Raw genomic sequence first — 16,311 nt, forward strand, 5'->3', positions numbered from 1 at the left:
ATTGATTTTTAACCTGTTTTCTTTGAGACCCTCCCTGAGAACTTTTTGCTATAGGGAGGCTTATAGATAAATTAACCAACCAACTAACCAACCAATGAGTTTTAAAATAACACGAAAAGATGCCACAGGACTGGAAGCAGGGCAGCAGAGCAGCGTCAGGAAGTGAGGAAAGAACAGTCTTTGTGGCACCTCTGGGGAAGTTGAAGTTGGGTTTCCTAGGATAGGCTGATGAAGGAAGAGTAAAAGTCCACCTCTCCCTCTCTCACACACACACCGTTTTCTTGGCCATCCACTTGTTTCAACCCAGTGGCATTTCCCGCTGTCCCAACCCTACCGTAGGCTGGCTGGGGCCGTTATGCCTCCAAAAAAAAGAGTCGCTGCGAGGCCACGCCCACGCCCGACGCGGCCCGCCCCCTGGCTCTGATGTCGAGGGGTGCGCGACTGGCCCTCTCTCTCGCTGCTGCGCCGGTGACTTTCCTGCCCCGCCGGGAAGAGCCGAGCTCTGGTATGCCCGCACGGTTCTGCTCCCCGGACTGTGCCTTGCCGAGTGCCTCCGGGCCTGCTCGGATGGCCTTGGGCGAGCCGCCATCCCTCGGCGTCAGTCAGCGCCCTCTTCTGGCCAGTCACTCAGCCCGCGAACCGGCTGCAGCGGCCGCTCCGTGAGGTAGCGACGGCGCAGGAATGCTGCCACTAAAGCGCTGGCGTTAGCCAAAAGCGACACGGAAACCAACCGATGCAGCAACAAAACTGTGTTTCGGATCGCGGGCGGAGGCTCCTAGGCGGCCTGGGATGCCCAGCCTGGGGTCCCGGAGTGTGTCTGGATGTATTTCGGACTGCAAAGAAAGCATTTCTTGAGCCTGTCCGCCGGCTGCCCGCGCCCCCTCCTTTCCAGCCCGACGCAGCAGCGATGATGAATGGGGATTTGCCGTCGGACGCACCTGCTGCTGCGTCCAACAGAGTTTCGTTTTCTTCCTGCTTTGAACTCCCCGGGACAAGGGGCATCAAAGGGATTTTTGGGCGGTTAGGAAATCAGATAAAGGGGTTTCACCTGCCCCGCTGGCCCCTTGCTAAAACGGGAGGGGGCGTGGCGCAGAGGAGGCATGGGGGGGGGCAAAGGATACCCGCTCCCCCAGACCGGGCCTAAATGGTGACTGTTTGCTTGGAAGAGCCCGGGATGAGTGAGAGGGTTTTAGGATTTACAGTTTTTGGAAGCTGCATTTATAGCCCTCCTGCCTGCCAACATCAAGGTGGCAAGTCTTGCCCTTCAGCAAACATGTAGGCATAAGAGTAACCCTTCCTCATCCCCAGAGATCTTTTTATTGGGGGTTCCCTGACCCTGCCTGTAAAAGTGGAGGGAGGACTGTACAGCTAGAACAGCCTGTCCCAGAAACAGCAGCGGGAATCAAGGAGTGGAAAACATGGTCAGACAATATTTGCAGGAATGTGCATGTGTTGAGGATGGCGTTGTGAAAATTTTCAGTGGGACAGATTTTTCAAAAGTCTTTCTGTGGAGCACTTTAAACAGAAAAAGGAAAACAACAACACTGCTGAGTACTAAAATTTTTGTAGCCAGGAAGGGTTTCATATGACTCATTTTATATATATATATATATATAAGGAGAGAGAGAGAGAGAGAGAGAGAGAGAGAGAGAGGGAGAGAGGGAGAGGTTTACCATGCGTTTTATGCCAGCCCAGGCGGGAAAGCTTCAAAGAAGACAAATGCTGATAGTTGATTGATACATCTGTACAAACTGCATACTGGGATTAAGTGTTCTTGAACCTGGGAGACTTGAATTCATGTGCCAGCTCATTCAGCAGGCTTGGTTTGGGCAAACAAGTGTGTTTAGGTTTAGGCTTTTCCCATGTTTCTGTAAAATGGGAACAGAGATGCCCCACCTTGCAGGCAATGACAGTGGAGAATGGAGAAAGAATTCCCAATCATATTTCTTCTACGAAGTTCCTGAGTTCACAGGACTACTGTATTTACTGTTTACTCCCAAGTAAGTGCATAGGAATATGTAAGCCTTACAGTATGATGCTATATATATATATATATATATATATATATGTTTTCTCATAAGTTCTGCCATGTTCAGCAAGACCTAATTGCAGGTAAATGTGCTTTGGACTTCAGCCCCCATTGGAGTATCTGTGTATCTAATGGAGGGAAGTGGCTGGTGTGTTACGTGCCCAGAAACAGTCAAATAAGGGAGCAATAATGTACATGGTCTCAGAGTCAAAGTAAATGCACAGTCTCATAGATGCTGAACTGGAACCCCCACTCATGAATGTATCTGTTGTTTTTCAAAGCTTCAACTTTGCTGAAGATAATATTGTGAATAAGGGAGGGGGAGAGATCCTATGAAAGATCTTCTTTATGTTTTTAATAGTAACAGTTTTATTATTGTTATGATAAGTAACAGCATTTGGGATTTCTAGTGTACTCACAAAGCTTCACATATATTCAGTAATCTTCCAAACAACAAATTAACTAGGCAATTGTTATTCCTGTATTACAGATGGAAGGCTGGAGCTTGTCCATGGCTGCAGAGAGTGCAAGAAACTCTGTAGAGGTTTGCTCATGCAGTGATTTTGGAGAAATGTGGCTCATTGCACATGCTTTTGACTACTATGCTGCACTAGTTCACCTGCACTTTCTTTATAACAGTTAGAAAGGTGTGATGTTTTGAGAAGATCGACTCCCACCTGTATAGTCTGGGCACTGCTGTCGCACATCATGCCTAGCAGGTATGGCCTAGCTGTATTTCGGAAATGGGAATCGCCTGAACTTGCTGGACTGACTGCCTTGGGGCTGGGAAAATTCCCTCTGAGGGATACAGTGGCCAGCTAGACTGGCCGTGACAGGAGCTACCTGCATGATGGTGGAAAGCTGTTTGTGTGGCTTGAGAGACAGAACAGACTGCCAATAAGAACACTTCTGGGGTTGGGGTTGGTTTTCTCAAGGGTTTGAGTGCTGGACACGTCTAAACTAAAGGCTTTGCAGTGTGACAAAACCAATGGGTAGGGACCCTATCTCTTCTAAGTTCTGTACACCACCAAACCTACTCTATTAAGTCTTGGTTAACAGAATAGAACAGGGTCTTCTTTTAGCAGGTGAGGAACAGCACGACTGTGCAAAGGCAACTTAGCCTCTGAACAGTGCATTTCCTCAGGTGTGAGTGCCTGTGTATTTCTGTGGTAGGGGCAGCATTACCCAGAGTTACGTGAAAAGACACACTGCACTCGCTCAGAGTTCCACTTAATCCTAATGTCCCATGGTCCTAAGATTTCAAAATAAGGCTCAAGAGCTAGACTTGGCTGTTTCCAGGGTTTCAGCGGAAGACTTTGGGATGAGGTCGACAAGGAAGAAGCCAAATGGAGTCCTTGCTTCAAGTACGAAAGAAACTGAGACCTCTAAAAAAGTGGGGCATCTGTGGACAATATATCTGTGAAAATGCGGGGCATCGAAGGACCATTGGGGCACAGCTTGGTGTAGGAAAAGCAGCTGGACAATGTACCACCAGCACCATCACCAGCAGGGCCTGCTCTCGCCGTTGGGCAGCAAGGAATCCCAGAGAAGATGCAGGAGCCGTGCTGGTGGCGTCGCCACTTGGCCAGCGTAAGGGAAGAGGCAGCGGAGCCTCGGCTGGCAGCGGCGCCCCTGGCTGGCCAGGTGTGGAGGGCCGGTGTGCCAGGCTGCAGGTCCGCGCGGGGGGCTGACGCGGGGGGGGGGCGCCTTTTCGCGGGGCTGGCTCCTTCGGAGAGAGTCCCCTGCAGCCCTCCCCGCCCCTTCCCCCGCCTCCCAGACTCGGTCCTTCTGTCCGGGCTGCCGGAGGGAGATGGCAATCGCGGTGCGCTCGGAATGCGCCGCTTGGCACTCACTCAGCCCCCGCTCCCCCCTCACTCCCGCTCTGTCTTTCGCCGTCCCCTCCCCGCGCTCCGCTTTGCCTGTCAGGGGGAAGCAGCCTCGTCCGTCCGTCCCTCCCTCCCTCCCTGCCTGCCTGGCTCTCCTCCTCCGCCCGGGACAGGGCTCTGGAGCAGCAGCCGCTCGCCTAGCCCCGCGAGTGGCTCGGCACTCCCGCTGTGCCCGGCGCACTCCGGCTCGCTCGCTCCGCGCCTCCGAAGGCGCACGCTGCGCCGCGCTGGAGAAGGGGCCGGCGCCGCAACCGCCGGCGATCTTCCAGCCCCCGCCGCCGCCGCCGCCGCCCCCACTCTAGGATGTTGCCCCCGTCGCGGACGCAGCTGGGGCTTTTCTTCATCCTGCTCTGCCCGGCCAACATCATCGGGCTGTGGTGGTGAGTAGCTGAAGCAGTGCCCCCGGGGGGTCCCGAGAAGGGGCTCTCCAAAGGGGAGGAAGAAGCCGGAGCAGGCAGGGGAGGGCTGCCTGCTCTCCGGGCTACTTCACACTTGGGGCCAGGGAGCCCTCGAGAAGAGCCACGCCGGGGCAGCGGCCAGGCTGAGGTTTCCGAGGCGAGAGAGCGTTCTTCTGGGAGGTCGGGGGGCGGGGAAGAGCGGCTGTCCCGCGGAGCGGGGCTATCCTGAAAGAGGTTTCAGAAATGCGAGGCGACCGCGGTCTTTGGCCAGAAGCTAGCGCCGGGTGTACAGTCTTCAAGTGCTTCCAGCCGGCCTGGAAGGAAGGGAGGCCGTATGGAAGGTAGTCGAGAACCCCGAGGAAAAGACACTGTCCCGGCTTCAGAGATGCCCTGGGAAGCAGATTTTCCGCACCCTCTAATTCAACAGGGTGCTCTGGAATAGTGCCCCGGGCTATATAGACTTTATAGCGCCAGGGCATATACCCTCTTTCAGACCCCCGTTGGTTATCCTCAACACTGCACATGCGCGCGCGTTCCTGGAGACCCCCCAAGTCCCAGGAGAGAGTTCCCTCAAAGACACCCCCGTTCTCGAGATCTCCCGCATAGAAGAGTAATCCCAACGGAATGGACTTCCTCACGCCCAACGTGCATACATCTCCTCATTCCAAGGGCACAGCCGCCCCATAGGACGGTCTCATACAGTCCCCGCTCCTTGGAGACCCACAGAAAAGCTCTTCAACTTCAGAGCGCCCCCTCCTCTCTTTTCGCAATCTGATTCTCCTGTCTCCCCGCCCCGTCCAAGCCCTCGGGGATCTTAAGGTAAACGCGAGTCACTCCTGTTGGGATGGGGAGCCGTCGCCAAGCGAGCGCTGAGCTGTCCTCGGGCTACATTCCTACATAAGGCCAAGGGAAGGAGGCGGCGGCGGAGGGGGGGGGGGGGCTCGACCGACCCCTTGTCGAACAGCCTCCGGATCTCTGGAGATGCAGGCAGGGGGCACCTTGCCTTGCCTTCCCTCCAGTAAGTCAACTTTAATTAAAAAAAGACAGTGTGTAAGGAAAAGGCGAGGTGATTCCGATAACACCCCCCCTTCTGCACCTCTTGTCGTGGGGCCTTCATCAAAGAGTGCGGGGGAGACAAGCCACGGAGAAAGAAAGAGAAGGAGGGGAAGGGGGGGTTCATTACACCAACCAGCTCATAGCTGGGACCCAGCCTCGGAAAAGCCCAGGTATCTGTCGAAACATGACCTATTTAAATCTATTAAGAATTTCACCCAACCTGTCCTGATCCCTTTTTAAGTGCTTTCCAGCCTAGCTTCCTTCCCTGCAACCAGGGACATAATTCATTAGCTAAGGTGATTCATCTCCAAGTTGTCACACTTGCCTGACCTCCCAAATCAAGCTCTGGATAACCCTTTCCCTGCCTCCTTGCCCCTCTTCCCTGGAGGGGATTCCTCTCCTCCACAACCCACCTGCTTGTTGTCCCAGCCAGTTTGAGAGAAAACAAGCCCCCCTCCACACCACTGCCCCGTGCCTTCCCCAGCAGCAAGGGCTTGGTGAGTGTTGGCTTCACGTATTTTATTTAAGGGCTCTTGGGCAAGGCCTTCCCACCACCATGATCACCAGCGGCTCTCACACCTCCTCCTCCTCTTGTTCCTTTGACAGGCAGGGAGCCAGAGAGCAAACAGCACCTCCAGCTCCTCCATCTTAGCACCATGGCTGTCTGAGCCAGCGCAATGGGCAGGTGAACCAGCACGTTGCAATGAGCAGGAGGGGCAAGTTCAAGGGACTCTGGGCCTTGGCTAGTACAAGGGCCCTAGACAGGTGCCTGGCCACATCCCTACCCTTGGTATTGGCCCTGTCCTGAGGGACTACAACTTGAAGGCTTTAAAATGGGGAGGAAGGCATATGTTTTGCCAATGAACACATTGCCTCGCCAAGCTTTCCAAAGAAATCCACAGTCATTGTCTGGGTGGAGAGTCCAAGACAGATGTTAACTCCTTAGTGGTACTGATGGTAGGGACAACCTCCATGCCTCCCTGCATGTGTCTTAATGGTTCCAGGAGATCAAGACTGGATTTTTTCATGCACTTGCGAACATAGGGCTGATTCACAAGTGCAGGTTCATAATGATCCAGTACTTGGTGACTGAAGGGTTAACTAACTGACTCCACCAAAAAACCATGGTGTTTGAAATAAGGCCATGTCATAGGAATGTTCTATTTATCCTTTTTTCCCCTCTGGGGGCCTCTTCATACATGCAAATTACAGTAGACACTGTAATCACCGAGTGCAGAGCGTGCAGGTGCTGCTGACCCTGCCTACCTAATGTTTTATTTGCTGCCCCACCAAACAAACAGGATCCGTTCCGCGTGTGGGAGAAGGCATGTTTACTGATGCCAGCTGCATCCCACCAAGAGCAGCCAGCAGCTTCTTTTCCTGGGAAAGCATGGTTATCTGAAATGGTAGGGAGGAATCTACATGTGCGCAGAGACGTCACAGCTGACTTTTGTGCAGCGGTAGGCTGTGTGGAGGAACCCGGGAGTCATCTCCAGGCTTCAAGCCTCAGCGTTGGCAGATGGTCCCTCACTTGGACCTAGGACTGAAGGCCAGATGAGCCTTCACAGTACATAAGGCTGGACGCCCAGTTTATGCCTCCTGCTCCCAGACATATATACCTTGCTTGGGCTCCTGCAGCAAGACAACTTGTTTTCCAAATAAAAAAATAAATGTTTAGTAATAAGTGATGGGTGGCTTTTGTGCGGAGAGAGAGAGAGTGTGTGTGTGGCGGGGGCAGAAATTGAATGCAAAACCTATAGATAAAGTGGGCCAGCTTGGGGTGACTTCTGGGGTTTTCCATGGCCACACCTCTTTTCACCTGACCACCATTTGGTGGTTTCCTGGGTTTTGCAGCTTTTACCCTTTCCAAAAGATCTAAATATCTATCCTAAAGATTAGTTACTGGCAATGGCAGCTTTAAGGTAAACTATGTTGGTGGTTTTGATGTTTTGGGCCTATCTCATTTGCCTTCAGCTGCACCTACTTCTGGAATGCATCCCTTCAAGCATCTCCAAAAAGAATTTGGTCCTTGGGCTGAAAGAGGTCCAGCGTCCCTGACACAGAGAATCAAGTGCAGTGGGATCCCTTCCGGTTAAGGACCCTAAAGCAATACACCATGCAGAAGTTGAGGGGAGGCATGTCTTCATTTGGCTTGATACTGTGATAGCACGTGCTTTTGCTTGCCATCTCCATGGTGGGGACACGACTACTAGTATTTTATGCTATTTTATTTCTATTCTGCCCAGTAGCCAGAGTTCTTAGGGTGGTTCACAAACATGACAAAATATACAAAAAATGAAATACAAGATGTTTAAAAAAGCATTTAAATAGCTAAAACAGTTACAATGAAAGGCTAGGACCTGATAAAGCAACTAGCATTACAATCCCATGAGATGCCATCAAATGCCTGGAAACGGAGAACAATCTTAGATGGAGGAGCGTACTCATCCTCGGTGGGAAGGGCATTCCACAGCTGGGGGGCTGCCACTGAAAAGGGCTTTGGAGGAGGAACCTGTAGGAAAGCCTCGGACCACAGGGTCTGGGTGGGTTTGTACTGGGGGACTACAAGTCAGTAATCTGACTGGGATTGCACTCCAAAGCCATAAGTCAAAACCAGCACCTTGAATCAAGCTCTGAAATGTACAGGAAGCCAGTGCAAGCAGGCCAGAATGGGTGGTAAGTGTGATTGCTCCCTCTACTTGCTTTTCCTCTTCTTGATCAGGTCAGGCACAAATTTTTCTGGCTGAAGTGCTTTCGTTCTTCTTACAATGTCGCACTCCTGGCTACTCCAGACAGCGAACTCTCTCTCTGCGAGGGCAGGCTCAAGCCATTGTGCTGCCTGCTGGGGAAGGGCCAAGGGGCGCCACCCTCCACCTCTGTAAGCGACACGGGAATAGAAGACACAGGGCTGCTTTCACTAAAATAAGCCAGGCAGCACATGTGCTCTTTGCTGCTGCTGCATTTATTGGTTTGTTTGTTTATTACCTTCACATCCCTCTTCTTTCTTCTTTTTGGGAGGAATCCAAGCCAATTTACACAATCATCTTCCTTTCCATTTTTTTCCCTATGATGAAGGTAAGGCTGAGAACAAGCAATTAGCCTAAAGTCAGCAAGTTTCATGAATGAGTGGGGGTGTGAACCCAGGTCGCTGGAGTCTCAGTCCAGCACTCTAACCACTGCACCACACTGGCTGTCTTGTGTGGACCCTGTTCATTTCAGTGGCACCTAAACAGTGCAGCATCTGAGAGGTCCTGCTGCCTCGTCAGCAAGGCCAGTGCCAGGAGCTGGCACGGTTGGCGCCTGCTGAACCTCACACCCCAACAAAGGCCCAGCTCCTGGAGCTGCACGCTTCTGCTGCTCCTTGCTTGTTCACCATCCCTCTCCAAGCATGGAAATCGTGAGAAGAGTAAGGGAAGGGGTGGCAAGAGACTCCACTGCCATGTGTGCTCTCTCTCTGCTGATCTTTATGGCGCTACCCAGTGCCTGCTCCAGATGGCTGGCTGAACTGCCGCCAAAATGATGCCTTTTCCCAGGCTGACTAATATTAAACCACACAAACAAACAAACAAACAAACAAACTGGTGATTTATCAATGCTAATTATAAAGACACAATTTAAAAATGGTTGCTCCATTATTCAGACAGCAGTTCCCACTTTCACCTCTTCCTGCCCCTACTTTCATGGTGCTGCTTGAAACAAGGGGGAAGGTTTGCAGCTCAGTGGTAGAGGCATGGCTCAGGTTTGATCGCTACATGGATCCCCAGCGTCTCCAGACAGGGTTGGAAAAAATCCTGCCTGAATTCCTGGGGAGATGCTGCCAGTCAGTGTTAACAGCACTGGGCTAAGTCAGCTGTCTGTGTTCCTATGCAGGGCATGTTATTAACTCCCCTCCCTCCGGACATATGCAGCAGCGCTCCTTGGCAGCATGGACACAAGCATCAGGGTAAGGGGCAGTTCAGCTGGCACCTACAAAAGCCCTTTGGGCCCAAGCAGCCCCATCCCCACTTTGGCTTTTAGAGCAGTGGCCATCTTGTGAGAAGCAAGTCTTCTGGAAGCTTGGAGGAGGCTCGGACCGTTGTTTTCTTGACTTAGGCTGGATCACTGCAGAAAAAGTGCAGAGCACTCCTGCTGAGGGAGATTTGTGAATGGGGTTTACATTTAATCCACACCAGGAAGATCACGCTGGGTTTTCGCTTTTGGCATGGAAATGTCCTTACCAAGAAATGGGCTGGGCTGCTATGTGCCTGCATGCTCCATGTATGCCAGAACTAGGCATATTAACTCCCTGAAGCTAATTCTTTTCCTTGTGAGTGGCCAGCTGGGAATTTTGCTGCAGTTTCTAAACAGGTTTTCATGCTTGTAGTTCCTGCTTTTTCATTGTTCTAAAATTCCAAACTCTTGCTGTGCTAACACACTCCAGAGCACTGCCTTTGATGTAGCTGGTTCTAGGGTCTAGTTGGTGGTGGTTTGTAGAACATTTGGCAGCTCCAGAGAATGGAGAGACGATTGGGCAGTTACCTACAGCAAGGGTGCTAGAGACCCAGAGCTGGAATTTGAGCAGGGATGCTCAGGATGAAAGCAGCTGAAATCTTGGCGGGCAAGAGAGGGCTGGAGACTCATCTGGAAGAAAGGCTGTGATCATCTTGTGTGTATTGGCAGAGCCGGTCCTTAAAGCTTAGGCGGATAATGCAGAGGAGGGCAGAGGTTCAGCATGGGTTGGCTGCTTCTTAGTTTTTGTTTAAAATTAATTTTAAAAAATAACCCAGCTGCAAAACCATGAAGAAAACAACCCTGGACACAAAGACATTGCACAAAGAGAACCTATCTAGGCCATGCTGGTTGAACTCATTTATAGCACAAAAAGGCAAAAATAATCCAGAAGAACTTTGGCATTTCCTTCTCAACATTGTTTTTGCTCTGCTCATGGTTTAGAACGTCAAAGAGGATGGGTCTTATAGAAAGGCTAAGCAACAATTAGTGCACAGAGTACTTGGGCAGCACTGTTATATTTTGTGATTGCTTAAAACAAGCAGAGATTTGGTGCTGAATTCATCATTCCAAAGACCAAAATTCATGGAAGAAATCCCAGGCTTCTAGCTCTCAAAAATGTGAAAGACATTTTGACATAGTGTGGGTAATAGTGGGTAAATGCTCAAAGAGTCAAGTTGAATTTTCAATAGTCAGGAGATGGACTCCCATGCCTGGAATGCTAGTGACTTGTTTTTAAAGCAACAGTGGTAGAAACAGTGCCAAAAGGAAAATTTCTCATGCATTTCTTTTCAGTTTCACATTTTTTCAAGAGTGCAGATTTTCACTGTGTAAAATTTAAGTTATGTTAGCACACATATCCAGTTAGAACCCTATCTAGAGGATAATGCTATTTATTGATCCAATGTAAGCTTTCCCAGTTTGGCCCCAAAAAAAAGTGTGTGTGTGGGGGGGTGGGGGGAGAAGAGCACAGTGTGGGTCCAGTAAAACTCTTGTGGCAGTGATGGAAGACAGGTGAAGTACACAGTTGTTCCCAAGTTCAGGTGAGAGGCGTATATGGGTAGCAATTGCCCACTGAAAGCTATGGGATTTTTTGAAGGACTGCATACACAATCAGCAATCCTGGTAGAACAACCTCTGTGATATCTCCAACTTTGGATTTGCTTATATCTTCCAGAGTGATCTGGAAGCAGAAGTGAGTTAAATATATAATGATATATTTAGATCTCCAGCCTCTGGCAAGTCTTAATTTTGTGATAACTGGGCTGGTCCAAGACATTTTGATACCTTTATGAGAAAACCCCAAAACAACTTCTCTCGTAGTAGAAAGAAATTTAATAATTAATAGTTATCTTGCTGTTCTTTATAAGACTCTGGTATTTTCTGCTTGTAAACCTCACTATTACTGATATGTCTGCAGCTTCCACAGGGATGGGCCTACCAACCTATGTTTTGGTAGGGTTGGCCCCAAAAGAAATGTAATTATGTCAAATAGAGTTTTTTGATGATTAATTTCTTTCTTAAATTTACATCCCACCTCCTGACTTTTAAAAGCCCTTCGAGTGGCTGACAATGAGATATCAGACAGATATACAACCATATCAATAAGAGTTGTGTATTTTAAAACAGAACCTAGTAGATTGATCATTTAAAGCCCATTAAGCTACTCAATAAAAAGGCAGTAAGACTGGGATGCAGTTGCAATGTGCTGAAATAAACAGCCTTCACTTATTTCCTGAGGGAGCATAAGGGAGTGACCTGGGCAACTTTCCTCCAGGGAAGAGTTCCATGAAAGGTGCTGCTGCCAAGGCTTGGGCCAGCCAGCTTAACTCCAGACAGCTCTGGCATTCCGATCAGGGTCTTGGGCGCAGTCCGGCAGGTCCCAGCCTTGCCTTGATGCATGTAAACCTCCAGCGCTGGAGATTTACATGTATCCAAAGCGCAGCACAGGCATGCTTTTTGCTGTTGCCACACCTCATGCTCTGTGTTTCATTTAGATGGCTGTTGTTGGCTTCCTAGAAGTGGGCCAGAGGAAGCAGGCTGTGGGTCCATTTGGGCCACATGTAAGTCGTTGGCCCCAGCCTCCCCCCGGAATGCCCCCTTTGCTTCTCTCTGGGGCTGACATGACCTCAGAGAGGCCGCAACTGTGAGGGGGGCAGGGCAGGAGCTCTGCCTCCAGCGTCCCAGCAGTGATATCCCACAAACTTGGAAATGGGGCTCTAAAGAATCCTCTCCCCCACCTCCCATGGTGTCAGGAGGCACAGAGCGCTGAGCTGAATGGGAACATATGAAGCGCCCTGATATTGGATCAGATTCCTGTTCCACCTAGCTCAGTATCTTGACCACCTGTAACTGCTGTCTAGGTTTCAGATGGGGGTCTTTCCCAGCTCATCTGCACGTGCCAGAGCCTGGACCTGGGCTTTTTACATATGAAGCACAGGCTTTACCACTCATCAAGAGTTGGCCCTGGGCCCTGGCATGAAGGCAAAGTGAGGGTGGCCACTAGTGAATTGCTTACTGCCACCCAAAAAACAAACAAACAAACAAACAAACTCTGTCACCGACACAGGAGGAGAGAAAAGGATATCTATTTAAATAACATTGGCACATGCCAGCTTATTTGTATAGAAGGGAATGCAAAAACAATTCCTATAATTTAAATAGAAAAGCAAAACCACTCACCATAGCGTGGAAGGCAGTGGCCAGGTGACCTGCTTGCCTGCTGCTCATTCAGCTGGCCAGGTAGTGTCAAGGGTCAGCTCCTCCTTCTCTGTCTCTCGAGCTCTTCCAATAACCCCTCCCCCCACTTCAAACTAAAGGACACATGGTCACTATACCCTGGTGACAAATGCTGGGGGGCAGCAGCCACAGTCCCTTGACCATTCCTTGTAAGTGCCCCAGCCAACCGCCCCTGTTGGAAGATGGAGCTGTGTGTGCCACACGGCCTGCCTGGCATCCCGTGAGCTCTCCTGCGCTCCCTGGACCTGCTGCCAGATGCAATCTGTTGCTGACACTGATCTGCAGGCCCAGTTCATTTCTGTACATGCAATGGGTGTGGAGCAACCAGCTTTGTCCTTTGCCTGAGGGAGCATTGGCAACAGTCCCTCCCCAAACCAGCCCACAGTGACTATCATAGAAAAAGGCAGCAAAAGCTGTGGGCCAGCAGGGGAGGAACATTACCAGTTCTGGCAGTCTCATGACCTGCTGCTATGCTGCCTACATAAGTTTTCAGAGCATCTAGTCTGGGGGTGCAAAAGGGGTGGCTGTCCAAATGCCGTTGGACTGCAACTCCCACCAGCCTTATCCAACATAGCTAGCAGTGAAGGGTAATGGGGGTTGCAGTCCTACAACATCCAAAGGCCACACATTCCCCATCCCTGATCTAGTGCCTCATATATCAGATGGGAGCTTTTCACTCTGCACTGATCATTTAACCAGAATAAGTGAACTCCATTCAATAATCAGTATGGGTTGCACTTCACATTTTATTCTGAAGCATCAACTGGAGAGCAAGGGAAAGACACTCCCTTCACCCTCCCACCTTTAACACTCTTGGCTGTGACTGGGATGGGGTGGTTGAATAATGTTGTGACGTTACTAATCCTCATTGAGTGATTTTGAGTGTAAGTGCCCCAAGGCTGCCTCTCTCTCATGCACTGTCTGTCCTTTGTGTTCCAGGAAGTCAGGCACAAACAGAGTGTATGACGGACAGAGTTAATTCAATTAGATCTTGTTGGGGAAATGTATAAGCGTTCACACCATCGGGCAGACTTTCTGCTGGTGTAAAGATATGATAGGTGCTCAAGAGTCTGCTCTTCTTGGAGTAATCTAATCACTCATGAAAAGCTTGGCCACCATCACCATGGGCTCTGGGCACAATGTATGATTGATCTCATCCAGTGGTTTTGACATTATCGCTGTCTTGCTTCTCGAGGGACGAGAAAACCCTAATTGCGTCATCTGAGATCTGAGGAGACATAGTTATTCCCACCACAAACAACTTGGCAAAGGAGTCTAGCCCGTTGATCTGCGTCACGGTGGATTTATCGCAACACAGATTAATGCCTGCCATGGTCAGTGCTGGGGCTTGTGGGAAATGGAGATGGAGACTTAATAGCCACATATGCCAGGAAATGTGCTTTGGATCCCTAAAGAGACCTATGGTCTGTTCACTCTCTTTAACAGCAGCCAGGGCATGCTTTGAATGGAGAATGGCAGCATCTGTTTAGGGTTTATCAACAGCCAGCAGAGGGCAGCAGCAGAGGCAGTACCATTAAGGGCAGTACCATTCCCAGGTCCCACAGGTGGCCAGTGGTGATATTTGTTAAGCCACGCCCTCTTCCTCTAGGTCCCTCCCACTGAGGCCTGTGCAGAACCTGTTGCATCCTTTGGGAGCAGGGAGTTCTGCTTGCCCAAAGGAGCCTGCTTAGAATTAGGGGCTGTGTGGATAAAATGATTGCTCCCTGCCTTGTAAACCTGGTGTGTTTGCAATCTATATCAGGCCTGCCTTGGATCCCCATCTGGTGCTCCCCAGGGGGGCACATCCCCATCTTCTGGTCCCACTCCTTCTTCCAGTCAGTGGGTAGTTTCCTAGCATTTGCATGTCCAGCAAATCCCCCCCCCCCCGGCCCCATTCTGACAGTTTGAAATGCCTCTCCTAAAGCTTAGCTATCAGTAGCAAGATCTGTAAGCTACAGTATGTGGCTATTTTGACTCTGCTCCCCTTTCCTCTGGCCCTGCTCACCCCTGGAATAGGACTCCAGAGCTTCCCCAAAACGGTATCCTTGAATGTTGTTGTTTGATACATTGGACAAGGAGCAGTGGGCTTAACTTGCTGGAGAGAAGGTGAATCAAGGGGGAAAATATAACTGTTGGAGGAGAAAAACAGGAACCTGCTTTATAAAAGATCAATATTGTCACCTCTGACTGGCAGTGGTTCTCCAACAGAGATCCTCCTCCTCACCTGCTACCTGATCTTTTAATCTGGAAAGGTCAGGGATCAATCCTAGGACCTTCGATATGATTGCAAACCACATGCTCTAGCAACAAGCTATGATCCCTCTCAAGTCTGTATTCAACAGAATGAATTTTCCAAGAAGGAGAGATCAGCTGCAGAGTAAAACCAGGGCAATAAAGGAATTAAGCGCCCAGAAGATATTTTAGAAAACATTTGCCTGTTTTGAAGATGAGAATATTCAGACAGGAGGTGCCCAAGTAAGGGTGCAATCCTTAAGTCCTCCAACTCCCAGAATATCCCTGCGAGTCCATGAATCTGCAGAGGAAGCCTTACATTCAGCTAACCTGAAAAATTGTATGAGGCATATTTGCAGGCAGTGTTCCTTGCTTGGCCAGTGTGCCGTTTTGAACGATGGTGGATGTACCAAATGGGACAGACACTCGTGGCTGTAGATATTTCTACTGCAAAACCTATAAGCGCTTTGTAGAAGGGAATAACAAGCATCTTGTAGTGCTTTAGGGTGTCCACAGTGCTTCGTATGTATTATCCTATTGCTAGCTGGACAACAGCTATGTCAGTAAAGTCAGCATGTATTATCCCCATATTGTAATGTGTAGCGTGAAGCTTTCAAAGGGAGTGCCTTCCCCAAGGCCCTCCAGCAAGTTCATAGCAAAGGCAAAACTGAAGCCAGGGCCTTCTTGTTTAATCTTCCCTAACCTGGTGTCCTTGCTCCTCAGGGGACCAAAAAACCTGATTCCCCTAATTCCTGACCAATGACCAAACTGGTAGGGACTGATTAAAGTGGTAGTCCAGTATATCTGACGTTCACCAGGTTGGGGAAGGCTGCTTTAAAATGCTGCACTACACCATACCAGTTCTTTAATCTAACAAAACAAGTTTGAGAAAATCAGAGTTTTGCTGTCTAGAATCACACAGCCTCAGTTTCCCCTTCTCTCTTGACAGTGATCCTGCAAATCTGCCAGTCTGGATTTTACCAGTGTTCTTCTCCCCCCACCATTAAGATGTCAAACTGTTTGAATCATGTAGACCTGCTTTAATAAATAAATTCCTTCTCCTCCAGCCCCATCTTGGCCTGTGTTTATGACAATTTATAATATCAGTGACATGAGTTTATTAGCTTATTTAGCCAATTGCTGACTCATGAGCAGATGCAACCTGAGAAGCAAATTTATCTGGTCCCTGGCAGCCCGACCAGATTTAAGAAAGATATGGCAAGCATTTTGCCCACAGTTTCCACAAAAAGAAAAATAGGTTCAGCTCTTGTGTGTGAGACCCTAGCACATTTTGAGGCACACCTTGAATATTACACCTCTTTGAGGACTTGTATGTGATGCCTCAGTCGTGCCTGGGTGCATGTGCTCCATTGCTGTGAGGCCCCTTATTACTAGATGTACTGTTGCTGAGTTAATTATAGAGCCTGACCACCCAGGAAGAGAGGTGTGTGTGTGTGTGTGTGTGTGTGTGTGTGTGTGTGTG

At 49.7% G+C, this 16,311-nt stretch overlaps 1 protein-coding gene across 1 annotated transcript in view; it reads left to right on the forward strand.

Moving 5' to 3' along the window:
* Positions 1-4,218: 4,218 nt before the first annotated feature.
* Positions 4,219-16,311, forward strand: part of WNT6 (Wnt family member 6) — a 43,178-nt gene continuing 31,085 nt past the window's right edge. Inside the window, exon 1 of the mRNA XM_044438288.1 lies at positions 4,219-4,295. Within this exon, the coding sequence (XP_044294223.1) occupies positions 4,219-4,295 (77 nt within the window). The remainder of the gene's footprint in view (positions 4,296-16,311) is intronic.

The sequence above is a fragment of the Varanus komodoensis genome, unplaced genomic scaffold, assembly GCF_004798865.1.
Source record: "Varanus komodoensis strain SLA01 unplaced genomic scaffold, ASM479886v1 scaffold32, whole genome shotgun sequence".
NCBI lineage: Eukaryota > Metazoa > Chordata > Lepidosauria > Squamata > Varanidae > Varanus > Varanus komodoensis.